The 22,241-nt window shown below is 41.0% G+C and overlaps 1 protein-coding gene across 11 annotated transcripts in view; it reads right to left on the bottom strand.

The window, feature by feature from the left end:
• Positions 1 to 22,241, bottom strand: part of Osbpl9 (oxysterol binding protein like 9) — a 133,954-nt gene that overhangs the window by 67,026 nt on the left and 44,687 nt on the right. For 7 of the 11 annotated variants that reach the window (XM_034502016.2, XM_034502018.2, XM_034502015.2 and 4 more), the window contains one exon: positions 6,672 to 6,748. In XM_034502016.2, coding sequence (XP_034357907.1) covers positions 6,672 to 6,748 — 77 coding nt within the window. Of the gene's footprint in view, positions 1 to 5,717; positions 5,998 to 6,671; positions 6,749 to 22,241 lie in introns of those variants that run through there. The other 4 variants (XM_076934475.1, XM_034502023.2, XM_076934479.1 and 1 more) reach the window with 3 other exon arrangements.

Raw genomic sequence — 22,241 nt, 5'->3', positions numbered from 1 at the left:
TGCTTTTATAGAAGTTTAAATCTGAGACATTTACCTTTTGCTTTATACTTGCCTACACTAAGTGATATTACAGCATAAAACTCATTCTATCCTTTGGGGCCTGCAGAATTTTTTTTTTAAATTTACGCCCAAACTTGCTCAAGTTTGTAAAACTACTTTTTATACCTGTACAGCAGCCAGGTGAGCTGCTCAGGCTGAGAAGAGGGAGTAAAGGGCTCAGTGGCCCTCTGACTCTTCCCAAGGAACTTCCTACTTAGCAGTCAACAAGGACATCAAAACAGGGCAGTGAGTCTCAGAACAGAAGATAAAGACCTGAGTATGGCAAGGGAGTCTGGAGGGAGAAGGAGCTGACAGCAGCAGGATAACAGCAACTGTGCACGGAAATGTCAGAGAACACAGTTAACAAAGGACAATCAAATAGATGTGTGAGAAAGAGAAAGTGGGGAGAAAAGTAGGGAAGAAAGGAAAGAAAGAATGAGAAGAACCTGAAGGTTAAAGGAGAACAGCTGGAGAAGATTCAGCATCACAGATTTAAACACTCAGATTTTCAGTTGTGCCTATCTGCAGACTACAAATTACAATTTGCTGATACTCACAAAGAAGCAGGGCAACCCAGAAAAAGAATGAAGAGAATAAAGATGAAGAAAGCTTTAAATGAAATGACAGTTGGAATGGAAAACAGGAGGGAATGGTGTTTTGTGGAACGCCATTCCTCTATGTACAGGCACCACAGGCTAGAGATGTGGAATTACCACCACAGCTGCTTTGCTCATGTTTTATAACTATTTTAAAGATGAAAAAACAAACACTGAAGCCAGATGTAGTGGCATACACCTTTAATCTCAGCAACACTGAGGCAGAGGTAGATAAATCTCAGTAAGTTTGAGGCCAGCCTGCTCTACATAGGGAATTACAGGACAACCAAACCTACATAGAGAAACCTTGTCTCAAATCCCACCCCCTCAGACAAAACAAAACTGGGGTTGAAAAGCAATCATTACATGGCCATAGATTTCACGGCTAGGAGAAAGGCTGGGCAGGCCTCAAGTCATGATCTAAAACATTTCTGCTGACCCACGTTTCAAACCACACACGACAGCTTGGACCAGAGTGCTGGGCACATTGTTTGTAAAATGGGCTCGATCTCATCTTATGAGCTTCATAATGCTAAGAGGGAGATGTATGAGTAAGGGGATGTACATGGAGCCCACACTGCTCCTAGCAAAAACTAGTGTCCAAATGTTCACTGCTAGGATTACACAGCAGCACGTTCTAGGGCTACAAGGGCTGAAAGCACAGCAGAGACTCAGACAGATTCCCTTTTACTATAATGACAGTAAAAGAACAGAAGGATAGGCCATGCTGTGCTGTGCTGTGCTGTGCTGTGGCTGACTAAAAGTATCTAAGCAGACAGGGGGAGGGAGATGGGAGGGCTGGTAAAGAACGGAGACCAGTACAAAGCAAAGCACAGAACTATAAAGACTTACATGAGAGTCAGATGCAGATAGACCAGGAAATGGAAGGTACACTAAACTCCAAAAAAGAGAGCCTCAAATCACTTACTAAGCTTGACTTTATCCTATAAGTAATGCCGCCCTCTAGGCCAGTGATTCTCATACTTCCTAACACTGTGACCCTTCCCTTCAATACAGCTCCTCATGCTGTGGTGACCCCAACCATAAAATTACTTTTGTTGCTAGTTCATATAATATAAATATCTGTGTTTTACGACGGTCTTAGGTAACCCCTGTTAAAGGGTCGTTCGACCCCCAAACCCACTAATCTAGAGGGCTTTTCCTCACGAATTAGTGCCTGGGATCATCAGTGATGGTTGTTCACTTAAAGGATGCAAATGAAAATAAGTTTGTTGGGATAGTTCAAGAAACAGAGCTGCTGAGATACAGCAAAACCCTAACCTGGGCATGTCTGCACTGAAACCCAGTGAGGGAGTGGTGCGAGCAGCTCTGAGAGAAGTAGCCTGGCTCTAGCAGATCACAACCTTGCTTTCACATCCCATCACTCTGACAACAGGACCAGCATCATCAGGGACAAGAGAGGCTTTAAGATGAGGGCTTGAGAAAGAAAGGGATGGTATCTCAGTCTTAAGCCATGCTGGGGGAATTCCAGGAAATTCCTAAGGCAGAGGGGACTGGAAGCTTTATGAAGACAGGAAGAAAGAGTCATGTACAAAGTTTAGCTGAATTTATGAAAATGGCAGAGGCAGTTACACAGTAAAGGAAGGATGCCATAGTCTCAAAGAAATCAAGGTCACTGATCCTTGAAAAGGGAAAAAATATGTTTCCTATGAAATATGTAAAGCAGAGAAAAAAAGTTAAATCTCAAGAACGATTGACGCGATCGGGTGAGCCATCAGCCAGAAAGAGATGCCCCTTGCCCCTTGTCACCTGTGGAACGCGAGAAATCTGGCCTTGCCTCTCACCAGATGCAGAAGAATAGAATGGCCCTGGTGGCATAGGAACAGGTAAGCCAGCCCTGAGGTCATGAGAGCTGGAGAGCTGGGTCTACCCTTTGCTGGCTGCAACATTGGGTGAGCTAGCCAAGGCAATGCCAAAGAGCAAACCCTGGTGGTGTGGGTGCAGTAGAGTTGGCAAGCTGACCAACTTAGCTACCACCAAGGCCCAGATCCAAGGCTATGAATTAGCCCACTCCAGTGTCTACCCCACTAGGAACTGCTGGAGCACGTGAAGGGTAAGGTCCTGCAGATCCATGCAGAATCTCCATGACACAGGGAAACAACAGGATGTCTGAAAGGTGTCCCTGTGAGGATCCAGTGTTGATAGTGTAGCTGAACTAGACCTATGACTTACTGTAATGAACATCTGTAAGTAAAGATATATGGGCAAGAGGGTATATACTGTGGGACACACTACAGCTTCCACTGTGAGATTTTTGTTGTTGTTGTTTTCCTTTCCTTTTGTGGTGGAGGTTGCAAGGGCAGAGGGCAGATACGAAGGGATGGGGGGATGAGTGGGATTGGGGTGCATGATGTGAAATTCACAAAGAATCAATAAAAAGTAAAAAAAAAAAAACCACCATTGAAGAAGAAACATCTTTCTATATGAAGAGGAGAGCAATTATTTTGTGGGGGACATGGTTTGTTGGTTATCTCTATGCAATTCTGACTGCACTGGAACTTACTATATAGACCAGGGCAACCTCAAACGCATCAAGATCCATTTGCCTCTGCTTCCCAAGAGCTGGGATTAAAGGTGTGCACCACAATGTCAGACTGGGAACAGGTTTTTATTAGATTCTAAACCTAATAAAAAGATCTCATTGTGGGAGATTCAACTGGAAATCAGCAAGAGGTCATTAAAACTGCTGGAGCTGGAAACACATGTCAGTTGGCAGCGTGCTTGTCTGGCACGATCAAACCTGCAATCTCAGCACTTGGAAGGTGGAGGCAGGAGGATCAAGTTCTAAGTCATGCTCAGCTATACAATGAGCCAGCCTGGGCTACAGGATCCTCCCTTTTAAAAAAAAAGAAAGAAAGAAAGAGGGAGGACTTATAAGTACTGGCACATATCCCATTAGATATAGAGAAAATTGGAATAGATAAAACTACCTCCATTTTGTGACTTCTTATAACAGATACTAAAAGCAAAGGAAACAGACAGTGGTAGCATCAGGAATGGAGAACAGAATAACGAATGCACAATACAAACTCTCCAGAGACAAGAAATTCTAATAGTGTTGGGGAAAGCAATGCTAAAGAGGCAGGCTCAGAGGTCTACACTGGGAAATGAGGTAAACAAAACTGGGAAGACACTAAAATGGCTGGGAAAAAAAATGGATTCTAAGGCTTAGAGCAACATGAGGTAGAGAGTTTGGAGGAAATAAGATAGAAGAGGGGGATGGGACATCTGACGTTTGAGATGGTGCGGGTAGGTCTTAGTAATAACCAGGACAGAGCAATGCTGTTTACTTGTCAATGTAGGAACACAGTCCAATGGAAAAGGGAACATGTGCAGGTATGATGAGGAAGAACTGGCTCATAAACTTATGTCCTTAGTTATGGGAACAAAAATAGGTAATTAATAGAATTTATGTAACAAAAGCAAACTAATGAAAGAAGAGGCCAGCAAAGGAGCACATACTTCTACAGATTCTAATGAACAGGCTGTCCAATCTCCACCGCAGACCCATCCAAAAGAGCCTACCTCAGTGCCTGACAGTGCGTTACAGTCTCCAAGTCCTCAACAAGTTACAGTGGAAAGGAGTGTCGCCCACTTACGAATCACCTCAGTCATCTCTTCAGGGAACTCACAATTGTTGAGCACTAGTGGATTTCCAGGCACAGGGGAAGGAATGAACAGTAACTGACAGTTATGCAGCTCTTCCAACACTAAGACACAATTCCAGTTTGCACTGGACTCATGGAACTATCACAAAAATGCTAAGGGAGAGGTATTGTTATGGTCCTCATCAGAATTCAGTCAGAAAGGTCAATGGTAATGAGCAAATGCTAAGCCACTGCACTGGGCTACAAACCAGACATTCCAGCTCCAGAGTGAGGCTCTTTACCACACACACTGCCACTGAGAAGACAGTCCTCTCCGCTCAAGGGAACACTCACTTCATATTTCTAAATGGTCTATCCTCTCTATTTACTAAGTTTAAAAATCACAAAGAACTTTCATATTACATCTGTTATTAAGATGCCAAAGCTATCAAAATCTAAAACATCTCCAATCATGTAAACTCTCTTCTTACCAAACTCTAATTCTAATCCTAACATTGGATCAAAGTTGGTACCTGAATGTAAGAAATTACTTAGCAACAAAAGTTCCGTGTACTTTTAAGAGAGCAGAGGCACAGCACTCAGGAAATAGAGGCAGAAGGATTTAGAGTTCAAGGCCAACATGGGCTATACAGCAAGAACCTGCCACCACCAGCCTGCCGAAAATACTTGTGAATTGTGCAATGACTGTGGAACGCACAGGAAGGTCCTTGTACTTGGAGGATGGGGCTTGTCCTCATATGCTCTACCAAAGAGGTCAGTTCTGAGCTAAGCTGTGAAAAGGGGCAAACGGCATTGGGTGTGAAGGAAGAACAACATTCAGAAGAATGTAGAGGCCAAAAAGCTTTAAAGTGTGTTAAGGAAAGTGAGCAAGTGAAAACACTCCATGGGTTTGCCTGAGTCCGACAGCAGTGGCTCTAAGGCTGAACACACACGAGACACTTGAATGTCAGTTTAGCCAGGCAAGCCAGAAATCTTGTCTGTCACATTCAACACAATTAAATGTAAAACAGCTATCTTCTAATTGGACCAGAAGCTGTCCAAAGTATGCAGTATTACTTATAGAACTACCTAAACTAAAAAGAAACTGGTAATAATCAGGAAACTGCTTTTAAAAAGCATACGGCAGAAAGCATATGGCAGAGTAATTTACAAACCCCTTCCACTCCACACTCATTGTCTCCATCCCTTAATAACCACATCATCAAATGCTGTTTCCTGAGCCTCGCTTGAACTCTCAGCATGTAGTAGTAAGACCTGAGATGAACCTTACCAAGTCAAGACAATTTCTGGTGTAAGACAGAGTAAAAAGAAAGTGGTCACAAAGCACCAGTTTTTTACAATTCAAGCCTAAAAATAAAGCAAAATCCTCTAACTGCCACAAGCTCCTTAGCAGCTAGGCATAAGCAAGCATTCTCTCTATGCTACAGAGGCATGTGCTGCTTCTGTTACTTACCTTCTTCTGTTTCCTATTCCAAAGCCACTAGAGCAGAGATTGGGTGGAGACATCTTCTAGTCTATTAGCAATGTGTTTCTCCAGTACATCTCAGTTCCATGACTAAGAAATTCTGATTGGTTACCATCAGACACATGACCGCAGTTAAAGTGAAAAGCTCTCTATTAATTTTTTTAAAGACAGGATCTCAGACTGTAACCCAGGCTGGCCTTAAACTCTTAGTGATGCTCCTGGCTCAGTCTCCTGAATGCTGTCACCATCAGCCACTGTACGTGTCACTGTTACTGACTGTGGACCTAGACTTCCTACAACATGAGGCTGAAACCCCTGCCACCAGTCTCACTGCCACAAAGGGAAGACCCACCTGAACATAAGCTCTACTCAGAACAAACCGAATCCACAAACAGATGGAAGTCTGAGGCCCCATTAATATTAAGTACAAACTTCATACCTAGTTGGATTTTTAGTTTTTCTTGGCCCATTTTGTGGTGAGTCCACTATTTTTCTAATTGATGTTAACTGTGTGTGTGTGTGTGTGTGTGTGTGTGTGTGTGTGTGTGTGTGTGGTAAGAGCCAAATTCTATTAACAAGAAAGTGAGGTAAACTTCTCAGCACTTATTAATTATTATGTCTAACTATAATCTGGTTTTATCGATAGTCCAATATTGATACAAATACTTAAAAATGATTCTGGCACATTTTTAACATAGCATTTCATATTCAAAACTGCCTTACACTGTCTCCATTCCTTTTTTTTTTTTTTTAAAGAAAAATCAGTGTTTTGCCACAAAGAAAACAGAAAAAAAAATGCCTTTAACTTTATTATGTAACACTAAAACACAAGAATAATCAACTCAGAAATTAAGAGTTCTCATTGTATTACATAAGTTATTTTAAAAAACCAACCCCCTCCCCCACAAAAGCAAACCACAAACACCATGTAAAGACTCTTACTTGAAGCTGAAGAGTATGGCGAAGAATGGTTTCTTCTAAGGCATGGATCCACTTCTCTCGCTCGTCAGCATCTCGAGCTAGAACAAAACATTAGAGGTCAATGTGTCATTTCTTTCACAGGCTCATCTTAAGGAAGCATCTGATTTCTTACACAGATCCAATATCTAGGTAGAATTACAAAATACTCAAAAACTGTAACAAAAGGAATAAGTATGTTTAATAATAGTAGATTACTTATGCCTCAGACCGACATTTTCATGGGGAGCAACCAAAAATGCTGGACTGATTAATTTTTAGTTGCTTCATTAACAGATGAGGGGGTTTTAAAATGTGACACATATACACACATATTCCACAGAGTAGAATACCATTCAGTCATTAACAAAAATAAAAACCATTATTCATGGAAACACAGATAGAATGTATGAAATAAGCCAGGCATGGACATATAAGTACAGTATCATCTCCCTTGTACTCTCCCAATACAGTGGAAGTCACAAAGGTGGATAGGAAGGTGCAGGTGTGAGAGGGTGTGTAGATTGAAGGGGTGGGAGGGAAGATGGAGAAAAGGCTGCTTGGTAGGTACTAAGTTACCTTAGCCAGAAGCAAGTAGCTCTGGGGAGCTGTTGCACTGATGGGTTACTGTCAATATCAACAGCTAAAAGAAAGACTTGTGAAAGCTTTTACCATAGAGAAGTGATTGTGTTTATAGCTTGGCTGATCTAAAATACCACAATGTATACATGCATCAAAGTATATGCAGGATCTTAAGTTTTTAAGTATCACTTAAAAAATAAATTTAACTATGATAAACTTAAAAAAAAAAAACCAAACAAACAAAAAACGGAAGAAAGGAAGAAAGAAAAACCAGCCAGGTAGGCGATGAAAGCACATGCCTTTAATCCCAGCACTCAGGAGGCAGAGGTAGGCCGATCTCTGAGTTTGGGGCCTGACCTACAGAGGGAGTTCCAGAACAGCCAGAGCTTTATGGAGAAACCACAAAACCCAAAAAACAAACAAAAAAACCAATCAAACAAAAACAAAAAACAAAACAAAACAAAAAAAACTAAAAGAAAGAAAGACAGAAAAGAAAAGCGGAAAGACAGACAGAAGAAAGTTACCATAAACCAAAGTAGTAAAGAATTACTGGTCAGTATCTTGTAAAGGGCAAACATCTGGAGGAGAGGCTGAGTATTTAGGAATGTTCTTTGCCTGGCAGCATTATAAATTCCTAAGGAGGAGTTGTGTACTGGATGACGCACTTAAAATCTGTCAGTGTGTGTGCCAAGGGTATTTGGGAACTCTATTTTCTGGTCAAATGTAAGACTGAACCTACAAGTCTTTTAAAGAGAAAAGTTAAAGACCAGGGCCCACTAACACAGTGGTTCTCAACCTGTGTGGTGTGACCCCTTTGGGGGTTGAATGACTCCCAGAGGTCACCTAAGACCACTGGAGAATGATTCATAACAAAAGCAAAATTACAGTTATAAAGTAGCAACGAAAATAATTTTATGGTTGGGGGGATACCTCATAAGGAGCTGTATTAAAGGGTCACAGTATTAGAAAGGTTGAAAACCACTGCATTAGCCAAAGGGGCTTTGGTAAATTAGGTTATGTCTTGATTGGGATCTCAAAATGACTTCATTGTGGAACTAAGGATAAATCAGAATAAAAATAACTGCTTGGTCATCTGTGTGGGCCTGAAGATCTTAATACCTGAAGTAGACTAAAGAGTCCCTGCATATTAATTAGTGACTCTGGCTAGTAAAGTGGCTGAAAGATCTCCTCTGCAGGTTACTGACTTTTTCCCTCCCTCCCTCCCTCCCTCCCTCTCTCCTTTCTTCTGGGATGGAGTTTCTCTGTGTAACCCTGGCTGTTCTGGAACTCACTCTGTAGACCAGGCTGGCATTGAACTCAGAAATCCACCTGCCTCTGCCTCCTGAGAGCTGGGATTAAAGGCGTGTGGCATCACTGCCCGGTACTGATTCCTATTTCTATAAACAATTTTTTAAAATATAGTCCAGCACACATGTACAATCAAATATACATATAAAGGTGCTTCTGCAGGTGAACCCGTACATAACTGAACACCAAGATTAACAGGAACTCCAGATTAGTTTATAACCAAGCAGTATTTTTAAATTTTATTTATTTTTTATTTTTTTATTGTATTATTGTATGACCAGTATGGAGGTTAGAGGAGAATTTTGTAGTCAGTTTGCTCTGCCTTTCCTGTGTTCTAAGGATTACATTCAGGAAATGCTGATCCATCTATTTGGCTACTCATTCTATTTTTCAAATAACCAAAATGAATTCTCAAATTACAATAAATGTTAACTATATATAATAATCAAAATTAAGAACTTGGTGGTGCGCGCGCGCGCACACACACACACACACACACACAATTTAAAGTACAGATAAAAGGGTTTTAAAAAAAGATAAGAAAATGTAATGTGCTATGACTAGAAAATGAGGGAGACAAAACAGATGTAAAAGGCCACTGAGGAAAGAGAAAAACAGGGACATGGGCAAGGAAAAGAGCCATCATTCCCAGGGGGCTTGGGTGTATTCTTAGCTGACCGAGTGTCAAAAATTTTGATAGCACCTGCAAAGGACAGGATACCCCCATTTGCTAAGAAAAATCTCATGAACAAGATTATGAAACATGTTTAGAGTCAAAACACACGTCATGACTCCTAGTAACCACATACTGTATGAGTTTTTCTGATGAAATCTTACCACAATTATGAAATTATGAATCATGCTGACACTCAAGATATCTTATCGCCTATGACCCATATGTCATAAGAGTTCCTGACCTTTCTTGACCTATACTTTTATATAATCAGCACGCCTCATCTGTAAGCCCCTACAATGCACCTCATAAATCACTTTACATGTTTTCCTTTACCATAGATAAAAATAGACCAAAAAAGTTTAATCTTTTAAACATAGCTATAGTTCAAAACCTACAAAAGTCATACACACAGCTGCTGCTAAGAAACTTTACATCATTTCTCTCAAGAAGTCTGAACTTCCTCTTAAGTTTGTATAGTACGCCCCAAACACACACACACGCACACGCACACGCACGCTGCTTGTTTGTAATAAACCCCGGCCTTGCTTCCTGCTGACTGACTTGGCAGTGGTTCCTTAGGACACCCTCACTCCACCTCAGGGTCACGGCTGGCAATTTCAAGTTGGACTGCTCATTGCTGGTGACGCTACTTGGCCGAGAATTTTCTTTTTTTTTTTTTTTTTTTTTTTTTTTTTTTTGGGTTTTTCGAGACAGGGTTTCTCTGTATAGCCTTGGCTGTCCTGGAACTCACTCGGTAGACCAGGCTGGCCTCGAACTCAGAAATCCGCCTGCCTTTGCCTCCCAAGTGCTGGGATTAAAGGCGTGCACCACCACCGCCCGGCCGAGAATTTTCAAAAATTGATGAAAGGCATTAAGCCACAGATTTCAGAAGCCTTCAGAATCCCAGGTAGGTTATTCACTATAGACTCAAATATTTGAGCAAATACTGAAGGCATTCTCAACACTCCAGAGTAAAGTGGCTACATAAAACATAGAGAACTGTATAGGTATATATTTTTAAAATAACTAGGAATTATTTCTTTAGAGAGACACAGAATAGACTGTTAAGTAAAAAGGCCAAGTTTTAAAATTAAGATCTTTAATTCACTTTGAACTGATTTTGTACAGGTTGGGAGATGTGGATCTACTTTCACTTTTCGACAGTGGATATCTCATTTTGTCAACACAATTTATTGAACAGTCTGTCATTTTTCCAGTATATGTTTTTGACATTTTTGCCTAGGACTAGATGGCCAATGAGTAGATGGCTCATGAGTAAAAGCACTTGTCATGCCAGCCTGATGACCTGGTTTGTCCCTGGAGCCCATGAAGGAGAGAACCAACTCCTGCATGCTGTGGCCACAATCCTGCCTACACTCACACACACAGAGGAGGGAGAAGAGGAGAGAATCAACAAAAAAATTCTGATGGAAAATGTCAGAATAAAATGTATGAGGTAGGTGTGTGCACGTCTACTCACAGGCTAACATATTCCCTTGGTATTAAGGACATCACTGGGTCGCCTGGTGAATTTGAGAGTCAGTGGATCAGGTGATGTCAATGTATCAGTGCCAGTTTCCTTACATTAGCACTTTAATGCTAATGGATGCATTGCACATGTGTGGGAAACTTACCATGTGCAGGACAATTTGCAGAAGTTGGTTTTCTCCTTGTACCATGTGGGTCTCAGGGTCAAACTCAGGTCATGTCCACCACGTTTGGTGGCTAGTGCCTTTACCCACTGAAACATCTCACCAGCCCAAGATTGAGATTTTTAAATACAATTTTAAAAATTTAAAACAAACATTACGATAAAAAAGCAAACATAACCTAAATAAATAGAAACAGCATTCATGAACACTCCCATTCTATAACATTAAATTTTAATTCAATTTCTAGATTAAATAAAATGTTAATTAAATTCATAAACCATTTTTTGAGATTTGCAAAGCTGATTCTAAAACTTTTCTAGAACTGCAGAGAGTACAGAGTAACACAGACCTTTCTGAAGAGAGAGATGCCTTGTCGGAGAGTCTACGCCAAATAAGAAGTCCTATGAGGTGGTTATGAGAGAACATGGGCAGTTCCCTCACTGAAGCACCTGAATGCTGTCTGTGCAAATAACAAATGCTAAATCTACTGAGCACTTGATTTATGCAAAGAGTTCTAAAAATATTAAACAAATCCTCACAGCAACTACATGAAATAGGTATTGCTTTTATTTTCTAGCACAAGGAAACAGAAAGTTAAGCCTGAACATGCTAGCACATACTAGCACACACCTCTAACCCCAGCCTTGGAAGGCTGAAGCAGGAGGATTAAGAATTCAGCCAGATGGTGGTAGTGCACACCTTTAAACCCAACGCTTGGGAGGCAAAGGCAGGGGGATCTCTAAGTTGAGGTTAGCCTGGTCTACAGAGTGAGTTCCAGGACAGCCAGAGCTACACAGAGAAACTCTGTCTCAGTCAGCCTTGGGACTACATATCAAATCTCTGTCTTAACAATAATATAAAACCAGAGACAGGAAAGTTCAGGGATTTTCAACAGCAGCATCTGAATTTAGCCTCTAGGCTTCAGATAACCAACCACGACTGTTAAATAAATCTCATCTCATCCCCTTTTTGCTATGCAAAGCATAGCAAACTCTCTCATGGTGATGAGAGAGGAGAACCTCCTTTTTCTAACTCAGGCAAGAGTGTATGACATAGGCAGAATGAGCCAGAAACTCTGGTCTGAAAATGGGTTCAAGTCCCAACTTCACTGCTTTAGAGTGTGCTCTGAGAATGGTTTTTAAATAACTCTGAATCATATCCCTATATTTCATACCTGACAGGCCCACAGTGAAACTGTAAGGAAACGGTTGTCTGAATCCAGCTATCTCAAGGGCAACTTTTCCATATTGCTGGCAGAGTTAAACTGAGTTCATGGTCCCAGGCCCAGGAACTAATTCCTTTGTCCCATTATCACTCTGAGCTCTGGACTAAATGTCTAGGAGAATGAGTTAAGGGCCTTGAAGCCCCATACCCTGAATAAGGTCCAGTCTCCAACAGCTACTCCTTTGCTTAACCCTTAGTGTCAAAATATAATTAGTTAGCCATGCAGCTCACCTAGACCCCTCTTCTCTTTATAGTTTCACTTTTTAAGTATACTGTGCAACTTGTCTTTGGGGACACAGTAAGCTCTCGAGTCTCTGCTGTTGTCTCTGACTCAGTTTTTGCTGCCTAATTCAAATAAAGATCTTGCTTTGTTGGATTCTTGTGGCTGCCTGGGATGTTTTGTTGTGGTTTTTTGGACCACAACAAAATCAGGTAAAATAAGAGATACGACCACAGTTGAGACCCAATTAGGACATGGGGATCTTACCCGGCTCCCAGTTGGTTTTGATTGGTAAATAAAGTTGCCTGCAGCCTATGGCTGGGCAGGGAGACAGACAGAGGTGGGACCTTTAGGATTCCTGGGCAATAGCTGCCATGCCAGGAAAGGGGTAGTGCCACGCCTGAGAAGGCAGGAAAGAGAGACAACCAACATGTCAGAGCTGGGGAAGAGTGGCCCCAGGGTGTGCCCTCCCCCCACTGGATCTAGGGCAACAACAATGGAATATATATTTTAGTAAGTAATAACTCAGGAATATCAGAGGGGAGGTGTCAGCCACGTGGAGGTTTGGGAGTAGCCTAGCCATTGAGCTGTTTAAGGTATATTAAAATATAAGGCTGTGTGCATGTGCGTGTGCGTGTGTGTATGTTTCATTCAGGAACTCAGAACATTGAGATAGGTAGCTAGGAACATGTTCCCCCATCACCTCCAGGTTGGCTTGAGTAGAGTTAATTGAGAACTGCAACAATACTGAGTGAATATGTTTAAAATCTATTTTAATTTCTAAACTTGTAAATGTTAATATAATATACACATGTGAATACAAGTTTTCTGAAGCCACATGTGGGAACTGTTGATATATATGTGATGTCTTACTGGATTATTTCACTGAATTCTAAGTGGATTATTTCACTGAATTCTAATTCTAAGAGTTTGGCCAGTCTTATTTGTTGCTATATTGCAAGTACCTAAGCAAGGCATCTTGCTTACTACATGATGGATGGATGGATGGAATCTAAACGATTGCATTACACTTAGATAATTTAGTAGCTCAAAGGGAAGCTGACATGTTGAATAGTCGGAATGTTTTGATTTGTTTGTGCAATGCTAGTGGTCAAGCCGAGTCTTCACAATTGTATGCTGTGCCAAAGCTCGCTCACTGAGCCAGATCCCCAGAAGCTATTTTTAGAAGTCAATAAGGTGGTATGGAAAAGAATGATCCCATGACCAAATCTAATAAGCCAGTGCTTTGATATTCAGAAGGTTTAAGAATTATGGTTTTAATAAGGCTCCCTTCTAACTTACAGAAGTTAGAGGGGAGAGCAAATCAGATCTGTGTATCTTATACCTGTGTATCTTTCAATCAAAGCAGATAGACTGCTCCGGGTTTATAACCACACCCACCCCCACTTCCCTAGGTCAGCTATGGACTCCCTGAGTTCTGGACTGGAATCTGGTCCACATTTTCTTGATTTTCTAACATTACCACTTCCCTATCACTGAATGCAGCCAAGATTATCCCCCACAAGCATACCCAGAGGCCTCCTCCCAGGACTTGCTTCTACAATCTGTCAAATTGACAATTAACAGTAACAATCAGAAGCCTGTTTAGAAGACTACCCTCTAATCCAACACTTTGCCTTTAACATACAGCTCATGGTTATTATTTATTGCCCACCTCTCCTGCCACTAAGCTCCACATGTGGGATAGATGCCACAGGAGGAAGGTTCTTTACTTCTTGACATATTCCAACCAACTAGAAGCTCATCAGGAAACAATTGTTCAACAAAATATTTGCTGAGTGAGAACTGATAAAATCACCAATCTTATTACTGGGCTTTCTTTTCTTTTCATTTATTTGTTTGTTTATCTATTTATTTATTGAGGAAAGGTCTCAATATGTGGCTCTGGCCGTCCTGGAACTCACTATAGAAACCAGATTTGCCTTGAAGTAAGAGATCTGCCTGCCTCTGCCTCCCAAACACTGAGATTAAAGGCATGTGCCACTATGCCCATCAAGTTAGAGTTCCTAAGAAATTATTTTTGCTTGATATCTTATTAAATCATCCATAATTGGCTCCTTCAAAGATTTATTAATAGTTATAGCTGAAGTCTCTAAACTGTTGACATGCATGCAAATATTTACAAATGTGTTTCTCCTCCACAACGTCTGTTTTGACTATCTAAAGCAATGTTGTGAGCCTCCAGAACAGAGTTGGCATTATATTAGGAACTGTTTGCTCATTCAGTCAAAGACAAGGAAAACCATGAGTTCTTTTCTATTCATTCATCAATCACATGCTTGTCAGTCAAATGATTCCTACTCAATAAAAATCCCTGATATGCAAATATATACTAATACTTTTGGCTCCAGAGGGGACTTTCTATACTGCTTTAACATGAGGTTTCAGTAAACCACTAAAAGAGTCAGTTAGTCACTGTTCCTTAACTTTAAAAAAGCAAGACTTTAAAGACACGGGAATGTAGGAACATTTAGGAAGGCTGTGGTTTTAGAGAACTGACACAGGCATTCATCAAGAAAGTGCTCTGACTTCAGGGAAACCAGGAAAAGAGAGAGGGGGGGGGAGAGAGAGAGAGAGAGAGAGAGAGAGAGAGAGAGAGAGAGGAGAGGGGAGAGGGGAGAGGGGAGAGGGGAGAGGGGAGAGGGGAGAGAGGGGAGAGAGGGGGGAGAGGGGGGAGAGGCGGGAGAGGGGAGAGAAATGGGGAGAGAAATGGGGAGAGAAATGGGGAGAGAATGAGTGTGAGCATAAGAAAGGATAAAGACCCGAGCCAAGTTACAGACTTAGGAGACAGAGGAGGAGCAGCCAGTGGACAAAGTAATGGTTCTTTCCCATCGCACAAATACAAGGAGAGGCAGACCAGAATAAGAGAAGATTCAGTTAGCTTGAAAAATGGAGGTGCAGTTCCACGATACAGAGAAGTGGACTGGCAAGCCCCAGCTGCTGGGCCCTCAGGAATCAGAGGAGGACTGTCAGCTCCAGGCCAGCCCAGCCAAACCTTAAACAAACAAAATACAACAAAAGAATATACAAGATGAAAAACAAGATGACTCCAAAATTCTTACTTATGGCTTGAAAAGACTCTGACAGTCAATCCTAAAATCTGATAAGCCTCAACTGTCAGAATTGATTTGTTTTATGTTTAAAGTGTGTGCATGCACATGTGTGTATACATATGTGCATATATGTAATGTATATAGGTATGTGTGGACATGTGTACAAGTTGTACATGGGGTGTGTGCATTTGTATGTGTGCATGAACATGTGTGCACATATGTGAATATGCATACGTGTGAAGTCAGGCATTTTCCTCAATTACGCTCGACCTTATTTTTAGGCAAGTTTTCTCATTGACTCTAAGCTAGCTTTTCCCTTGGGTTTTGGGAATCCAAATTCAGGTCCTTGTGCTTGTGTGGCAAGTGCGTTATCCACTGTGCCATCTCTCTAGCCCTAGAAGTTTAAGCTAATGGAACATACCTGTAACCCCAGTACTCTGGGGTGGGATCCTCTGAGGTGGGAGGATTTGAATTCAAGACCAGCTTGGGATACATAACAAATATCAAGTAAGCCAAAGCAGTATTTCAGGATTTATCTTTAAAAAAATAATAAAAGTTTTACTGAATTTATGAATAAGAAGTACTCAAACACATGTTGTTAGGGGGAAAAATCCCCTCTCATGGAAAAAAAATGAGAATTTATGTTTAATGCATTTTGGAATGAGAAGAGAGAGTTGGACAAAAGAAGGTGGCTTTAAGGAGCTAAACCGAGTCTCAGCTCACAAGGAGAAGTACAGAAGGTCAGAAAGAAAGGAAGAATGTTATAGTATCACTTTACTTGGATTAATAAAGGAGAGAAAAGAAAGGGGAAAAATCAATGCCTACTTAAGAAACCCATCAGGAAGGATCTAGGTATGGTGGGTCATGCCTAAATGCCCAGCGCGTGGAGAGCTGAGTCAGAGGGTCGCCCCTGAGTACAGAGCCAGGTTGGTCTAGAGAGAGTTCCAAGTCAGCCAGACTACAGGGTGAGACATGCCAATAAAAATGAAGAAATAAATAAATAAATAAATAAATAACTTTCATGAAAAAGACTAAAACAAAGCAAGTAACGTGAAAGATGAAGCAGCTACTAATTCTTTTGTTTGCTTTTGAAATAAACAAGATCAATTAGATGAGACCGAACAAAGTAACAGAATCCTACAATTATAATAATCAATCAATTATAATAATTGATGTATGCTACTTTAAATAAAATGCTCAGAAAAAATAGACATTCTTTAGATCCTGCGGGTGGAGGAGCTTTTGCACTTAAAAAGAGAAGTGTGCACATGTTTTTGTGGAGTAGAGTAGCAGGAAGGCATTTCTGAATTTTTTAAGTATAATATTCCATCTGAAGGTTTCATCCTGGCTCCAGTTTCTCCAAGGAATTCTGCTCAGGGCAAGGAACAGCAAGCCACTTCCTTTCTCTTCTATATTTAGCTCTAAGCTGTTAATACAATATCTTTGCCTTTCCTTCAGAAAGGATACACTTTGAGATCAAGACTGTAGTTATAATAACCCCGCACGTCCCACAAGCTTCAGCCCCATCTTCTAAAAGACAATCACAAAACAAACACAAAACAAACAAAAACAAAACAAACACAGCAAAATGTCACTGATTCAGCACTCATGACAACACAGGGTTTCTGTTTATGCCAGATCACTATGCTTAATCCACTAGGAACCTCTCAGGCTCCACTGTAGCTTTCTTAGAAAATCCAAGCTTCTGAATAGAACAAATAACTAAAGAAGATATGTTGGGGTTTTCCCCCAACCCCAGCAAACACTTTGAACTGCTCCCTCTGCTGGCGTAAGAAGAAAACTGCAGCATGACCAGAACTGAAAGAAATGGAGCACAGTACAGGTCAATCAATGTCTGACTCCCTGGTCATTAACTCCATTCAGGGAACATCCCCATGCGTCCTGTGGCGTGGCTTCACTGCCTCCCTAACAGTTGGTGATGGATCTGGGCATGCTTTGTGATGTGACTCACTACCATCTCTTCTAACCAATGTCCCAGTTAACCTTGCCTCAGTGGGCCCAGGCAGTGTCGAGGACCTCTGCTTGGATACACACTGAGCACAGAACCCTGGTGACACCTACTATCATGGAACTGATTGTACTGCAATGGGAGAAAGCGAGGCAGATACAAAAAGGCTCCACTATGATAAAATGTAAGTCAGAGTGACCGACCCAGAATCACAAGAAAGTAAGGCACTGAACAGCACTGTATAATAAGACTTGCACATATAAATCTAGGTCCTGTTACTTCCGCATGTGTGACCATAAATACAAATTTATACAAGCCTCAAGCTCTCCCCTGGATGGTGAGGATAAAACTATCTACCTCATTAGTGTGGGTGTGGTCCCTGCGAAGGACCAGCATAATACTAAACTGGCCCTTAGTGGCTGGCTCTCTTCACTACGAGTCCTTTTTTTATTCAACAGAGTCATTTTTGCTGTGTATTATAATCATCTTCTAGAGAAAAAAAGACACTTACACATCCATGCCCACTTATATCACCTGCATGCAAGAGCTCGGGTCAATAACACCCTTTTACATGACAAAACACTCAACTCTTCCAACTGGGCAGTAGCCTAAAGATGCCCTCGAAGCAGCTAGCAGCCTAGCCAAACAGAGCTTTTTATAGTTCATTTGAATTTGAGATCTTCCCAAATATCAGTCGAATTGTCTTAAGGTCCTCTTAATTTACTATAAGAAGATGTGGACTGGGGATGTAGCTCAGTTGGGAGAGTGCTTGCCTCACATGCACAGACCCTTGGAGCTGATTCCCAGCGCTGCATAAACCAGGTACAGTAAGTAGTGCATGAGGAAGTATAAGAGGACCAGAAGTTCTTGATCATCCTTAGCCAGCAAGCTTGAGGCCAGCCTGGGATACATGAGAACCTCTCTCTCTCTCTCTCTCTCTCTCTCTCTCTCTCTCTCTCTCTCTCTCTCTGTGTGTGTGTGTGTGTGTGAGAGAGAGAGAGAGAGAGAGAGAGAAAGTTATACAGAATATACCTGTAATTCATATGATACACTGATATTATATGTGAAGTATATTAGTAAGAGAATCATGGTCATGAAAATAAATGTCCATACCCTGCATGAGTATGAGTTTAAAAAGGGCTGAAAAGAAACCTTAGCAATCTGAAATTTAAAAAACAAGGATCAGTGCAATCCACACATTGTCAGAATTGTCGAAGTTTTAACTCTTTTAACCCATAATATGAAAAATACCAAAAGCTGCGCAACCAAGAAGTTGCCACTGGAATGAGGATTTGACATTGAATTTCTTAACCAAATTCCACTGTGTTTGTCCCCTTTCACACTGTAAAGCAAGTTCCTTGTATTACAATATACACTCAGGTACTTGTTGACATCACAAAAATAAATTAATTTTTAAAAATGAGTGGATGAGCCAGGCAGTGGTGGCACACACCTTTGATCCCAGCACTCTGGAGGCAGAAAGGCAGGTGGATCTCTGAGTTCAAGTCCAGCCTGGTCTACAGAGTGAGTTCCAGGACAACCAGGGCTATACAGACAAACCCTGCCTCCAGAAACCAAAAAACCAAACCAGAACAAAACAAAACTGGATGAAGTAAATTGAACACTAGAATTTTCTACAAGTGTCTGACTACTTGCAGAAACATTCCTTTCATTGTGAATCCTTACTCACTCTCTACATCAGCATACGCCAGCAATGTGCCCCAAACTAAAAAGATTGCTTACTAAGATTCACAGGTCTCCTCTCCTCCCAAGGTTATATAAGCAAACTTACTTGAGACAGAAGACTGATGACTGCCTGCAGGGAGCTCTAGAAACTGAAGCTTCCAAGTCACCGACTATGCTGGGGTGTGGCTTTCCATAACACAGCTGCCCTTCAGTTGTCTGTGCTCCTAAAGTAACCCAAATCAACCCTGCTTCCCACTTACTGCTCTGCCATGCCCTCCACGGCATGGTGCACTAATCACACCTTTGAAACCATGAGCTGAATAAGAATTCTCCCCATTAAGTTGTTTCCATCAGGTATCTCACCATGGCTACACAGAAGTTACTACTAGCAACAGGAAAAGTTGTTCTTAAACATACAGGACTGAAGGGTCAAGGAAATGGCACTGTTCTTCCCTTCAGGCAGAAGAACTGGAGTGATCATTAGCGGCATCTTTCCAATACTCTCCTTAGATTGTCACATTGAAAATTTATATTAGCAATTAAGAAAAATAAATTGTGGAATAGAATGTAAATCACTAACAAAAATAAAAATGGATCAGAGAGGTAGGTCTAACTGGCTACTCACTATACTGGAGTCCATAATTAAACTTGGGAAGATTATCATTTCAAATATCTAGGGAGGATTGAGAGTAAAAAACAAATTAAGAACATAGGTACACTAGTGAGATCCAATACTCCCACAGCAATATAACAAACTCCCAACATATGAACGCAGTCTACCCACCCCACACAAACATCCCAAGCACCACTAAAATTATACCAGCTAATTACAGAATTATAGCTGATTTGCTTCCTTTATATAAAATGTGTAACTTTCGTACTAGAAACATTACCATGTAAAAACCAGAAACATAACACAACAGAGGAAATGTCTTAAATCAATACAAGACAGTGGCATCTGTTCGTGGTGATCATGCTGAGGTGACATTGTTCTCAAAGCAGAAGACACTCAAGCCTATAACCATACCTTAGTCTAAAGACTTACTATCTATTCAAAGCATCTTGACCATGCAGATGTGTGCTAAGTTGATTGATATGAATGCAGTAGAAGCATCGACGCACTGATATACTTGATCAATAGGACTTTTAAAAATTACTTTCCTTCAGTACTGAGCACTAGGTTGCACTTTAGTAAATAATCAAGCTTTAATGGACTGAGCTGAAAACAGTGGTTTATCAGACAGACAACTTCTTCCACTGAGACTTACATGGTTCTAAATTAAGCTTCTTTTCAATGCTTAAAAGTGGTATATTTTATCTCAGGAAACTCATGTCACTATAAAACATTCCAGATAAATTTAACTAAAGTTTGTACTGTTTAATAGATTTCCTCCATAAAGCCCCCTCCCCGCTTTTGAGATAGGGCCTAACTATGTAACTTAATCTGTCTTCAAACTTACAATCCTGCCACCATGCCTAGATGCATAGTTTTCATCTTTTAAAAAAAATAGTAAGTTTTTACAGATCAGGTTTGCTGAAGCCAAGAGACCCCCTTCAATACAAATTAGACCATACACATTATGGGCAATTTATGTACAATCAAGGTCAAGTCAATTGACACTACACCTCACTCATCTTTACACTGAGGACGACTCTAAGGTTGCTGCAATAGTAAACTTGCATGTAAGTACCGTTGCTTATCCAGACTCTGGATCTCAAATTTTCATGTATACTACAATCACTGGAGAGGACACATTCCAGAGCTGCTGATTCATAATGGCAAGAGACGCATTCCTAGCACACTCACCCATGGTGCTGAAGCTCTGTCTGCAAACACACTTTAAGAACCACTGACCTGCTGGGCATTGGTGGCGCATGCCTTTAATCCCAGCAGTTGGGAGGCAGAGGCAGGCGGATTTCTGAGTTCCAGGACAGCCAGGGCTACACAGAGAAACCCTGTCCTGAAAAATAAAACAAACAAAACAAGAAAACAAACAAAAACAAAAAAACAACAACAAAAAAACAAAGAACCACTGACCTACATGGAGCTGAGCACAATGCTGGCTCTACCACTTGGGCTTCCTAAAAACCCACTCTCTCCAACTCTAAAACAAGAAGGGAAGCTATTAGTGAGTGTGGGTTTAGCACTTACATAAGTAACAGTCACAGTGAGTGGAACAGTGTCTGGTTCCTATCAGTTACTCAGGAGCAATCTGATAGCTGTGATAGCTGCAAGACCATCACCACACTGCTACTGCTTCTGAGTAATGGAACAAGAGGAACATTGAGGGCGTGGTGTTTTGTAACTGCACTAAACTGCATTGTTACTTAAAGTACTCCTACTTTACATTAATTCCTTCTTGATAAGATGATAGCTCACTATAGACTAGGTGACCAGTGTCTAAAGTAACGGCTCTCAAGAGCAAGTGCCAGGTAGGGGATACAAGAGAGCTTGCCTAGTGTGCATGAAGCCCTTGGTTTGATCCTCGGCATCTCAGAAACCAGACAAGGTAATGCACACCCGTAATTGCAGCACTCAGGATATAGAGGCAGGAGGATCAGAAGTTCTGGCCATGGATCAAGTTCTGGGCCAGATAAGAATTTATAAGAACCTGTCTCCAAAGACAAAGGTGCTGAGTATTGTGTTCAATTTTCAACTCTGCTTTATGTTATCGGTGTGTAGCCCATTGTTTCCTTAACAACAAGATGAAAATAGCACTAGCAATTATTTTGTAAAGCTTTGAGCTGCATGATTTAACACAGGTAGAATTCCAAATGCCTCATATAAAATAAACATTCAACAAATGATTGCTATTATTAGCATCCCAATATCCAAAAGATTAAATATCATTCCATACATTAAATCATCAAAGATACAATTTCATAAGCCAGGCACAGTAGCTCACCCTGCAATCCCAGTACCTGGAAAGCTCCAGCAGAAAGTAAGTCATTCAAGGTCACTCTCAGCCCTGTTTAGAAGCCAGCCTTGTCTCAAAAGGAAGACCAAAAACAAACAAACAACAAAAACAAAAACAAAAAACCAGCTTATAGCAATGTAAATTCAAACAACTGGACTTTTCCTAATCATTCAGGTGAGCTATAGACCATCTTGTCTTCTATTCGTATGAGCCTTATGAAAAGCTGGTATGAGACTACTTTTGATC

The sequence above is a fragment of the Arvicanthis niloticus genome, chromosome 5 (assembly GCF_011762505.2).
Source record: "Arvicanthis niloticus isolate mArvNil1 chromosome 5, mArvNil1.pat.X, whole genome shotgun sequence".
In the NCBI taxonomy this organism is placed as follows: Eukaryota; Metazoa; Chordata; class Mammalia; order Rodentia; family Muridae; genus Arvicanthis; species Arvicanthis niloticus.
This window is presented reverse-complemented; position numbering and strand designations above follow the sequence as displayed.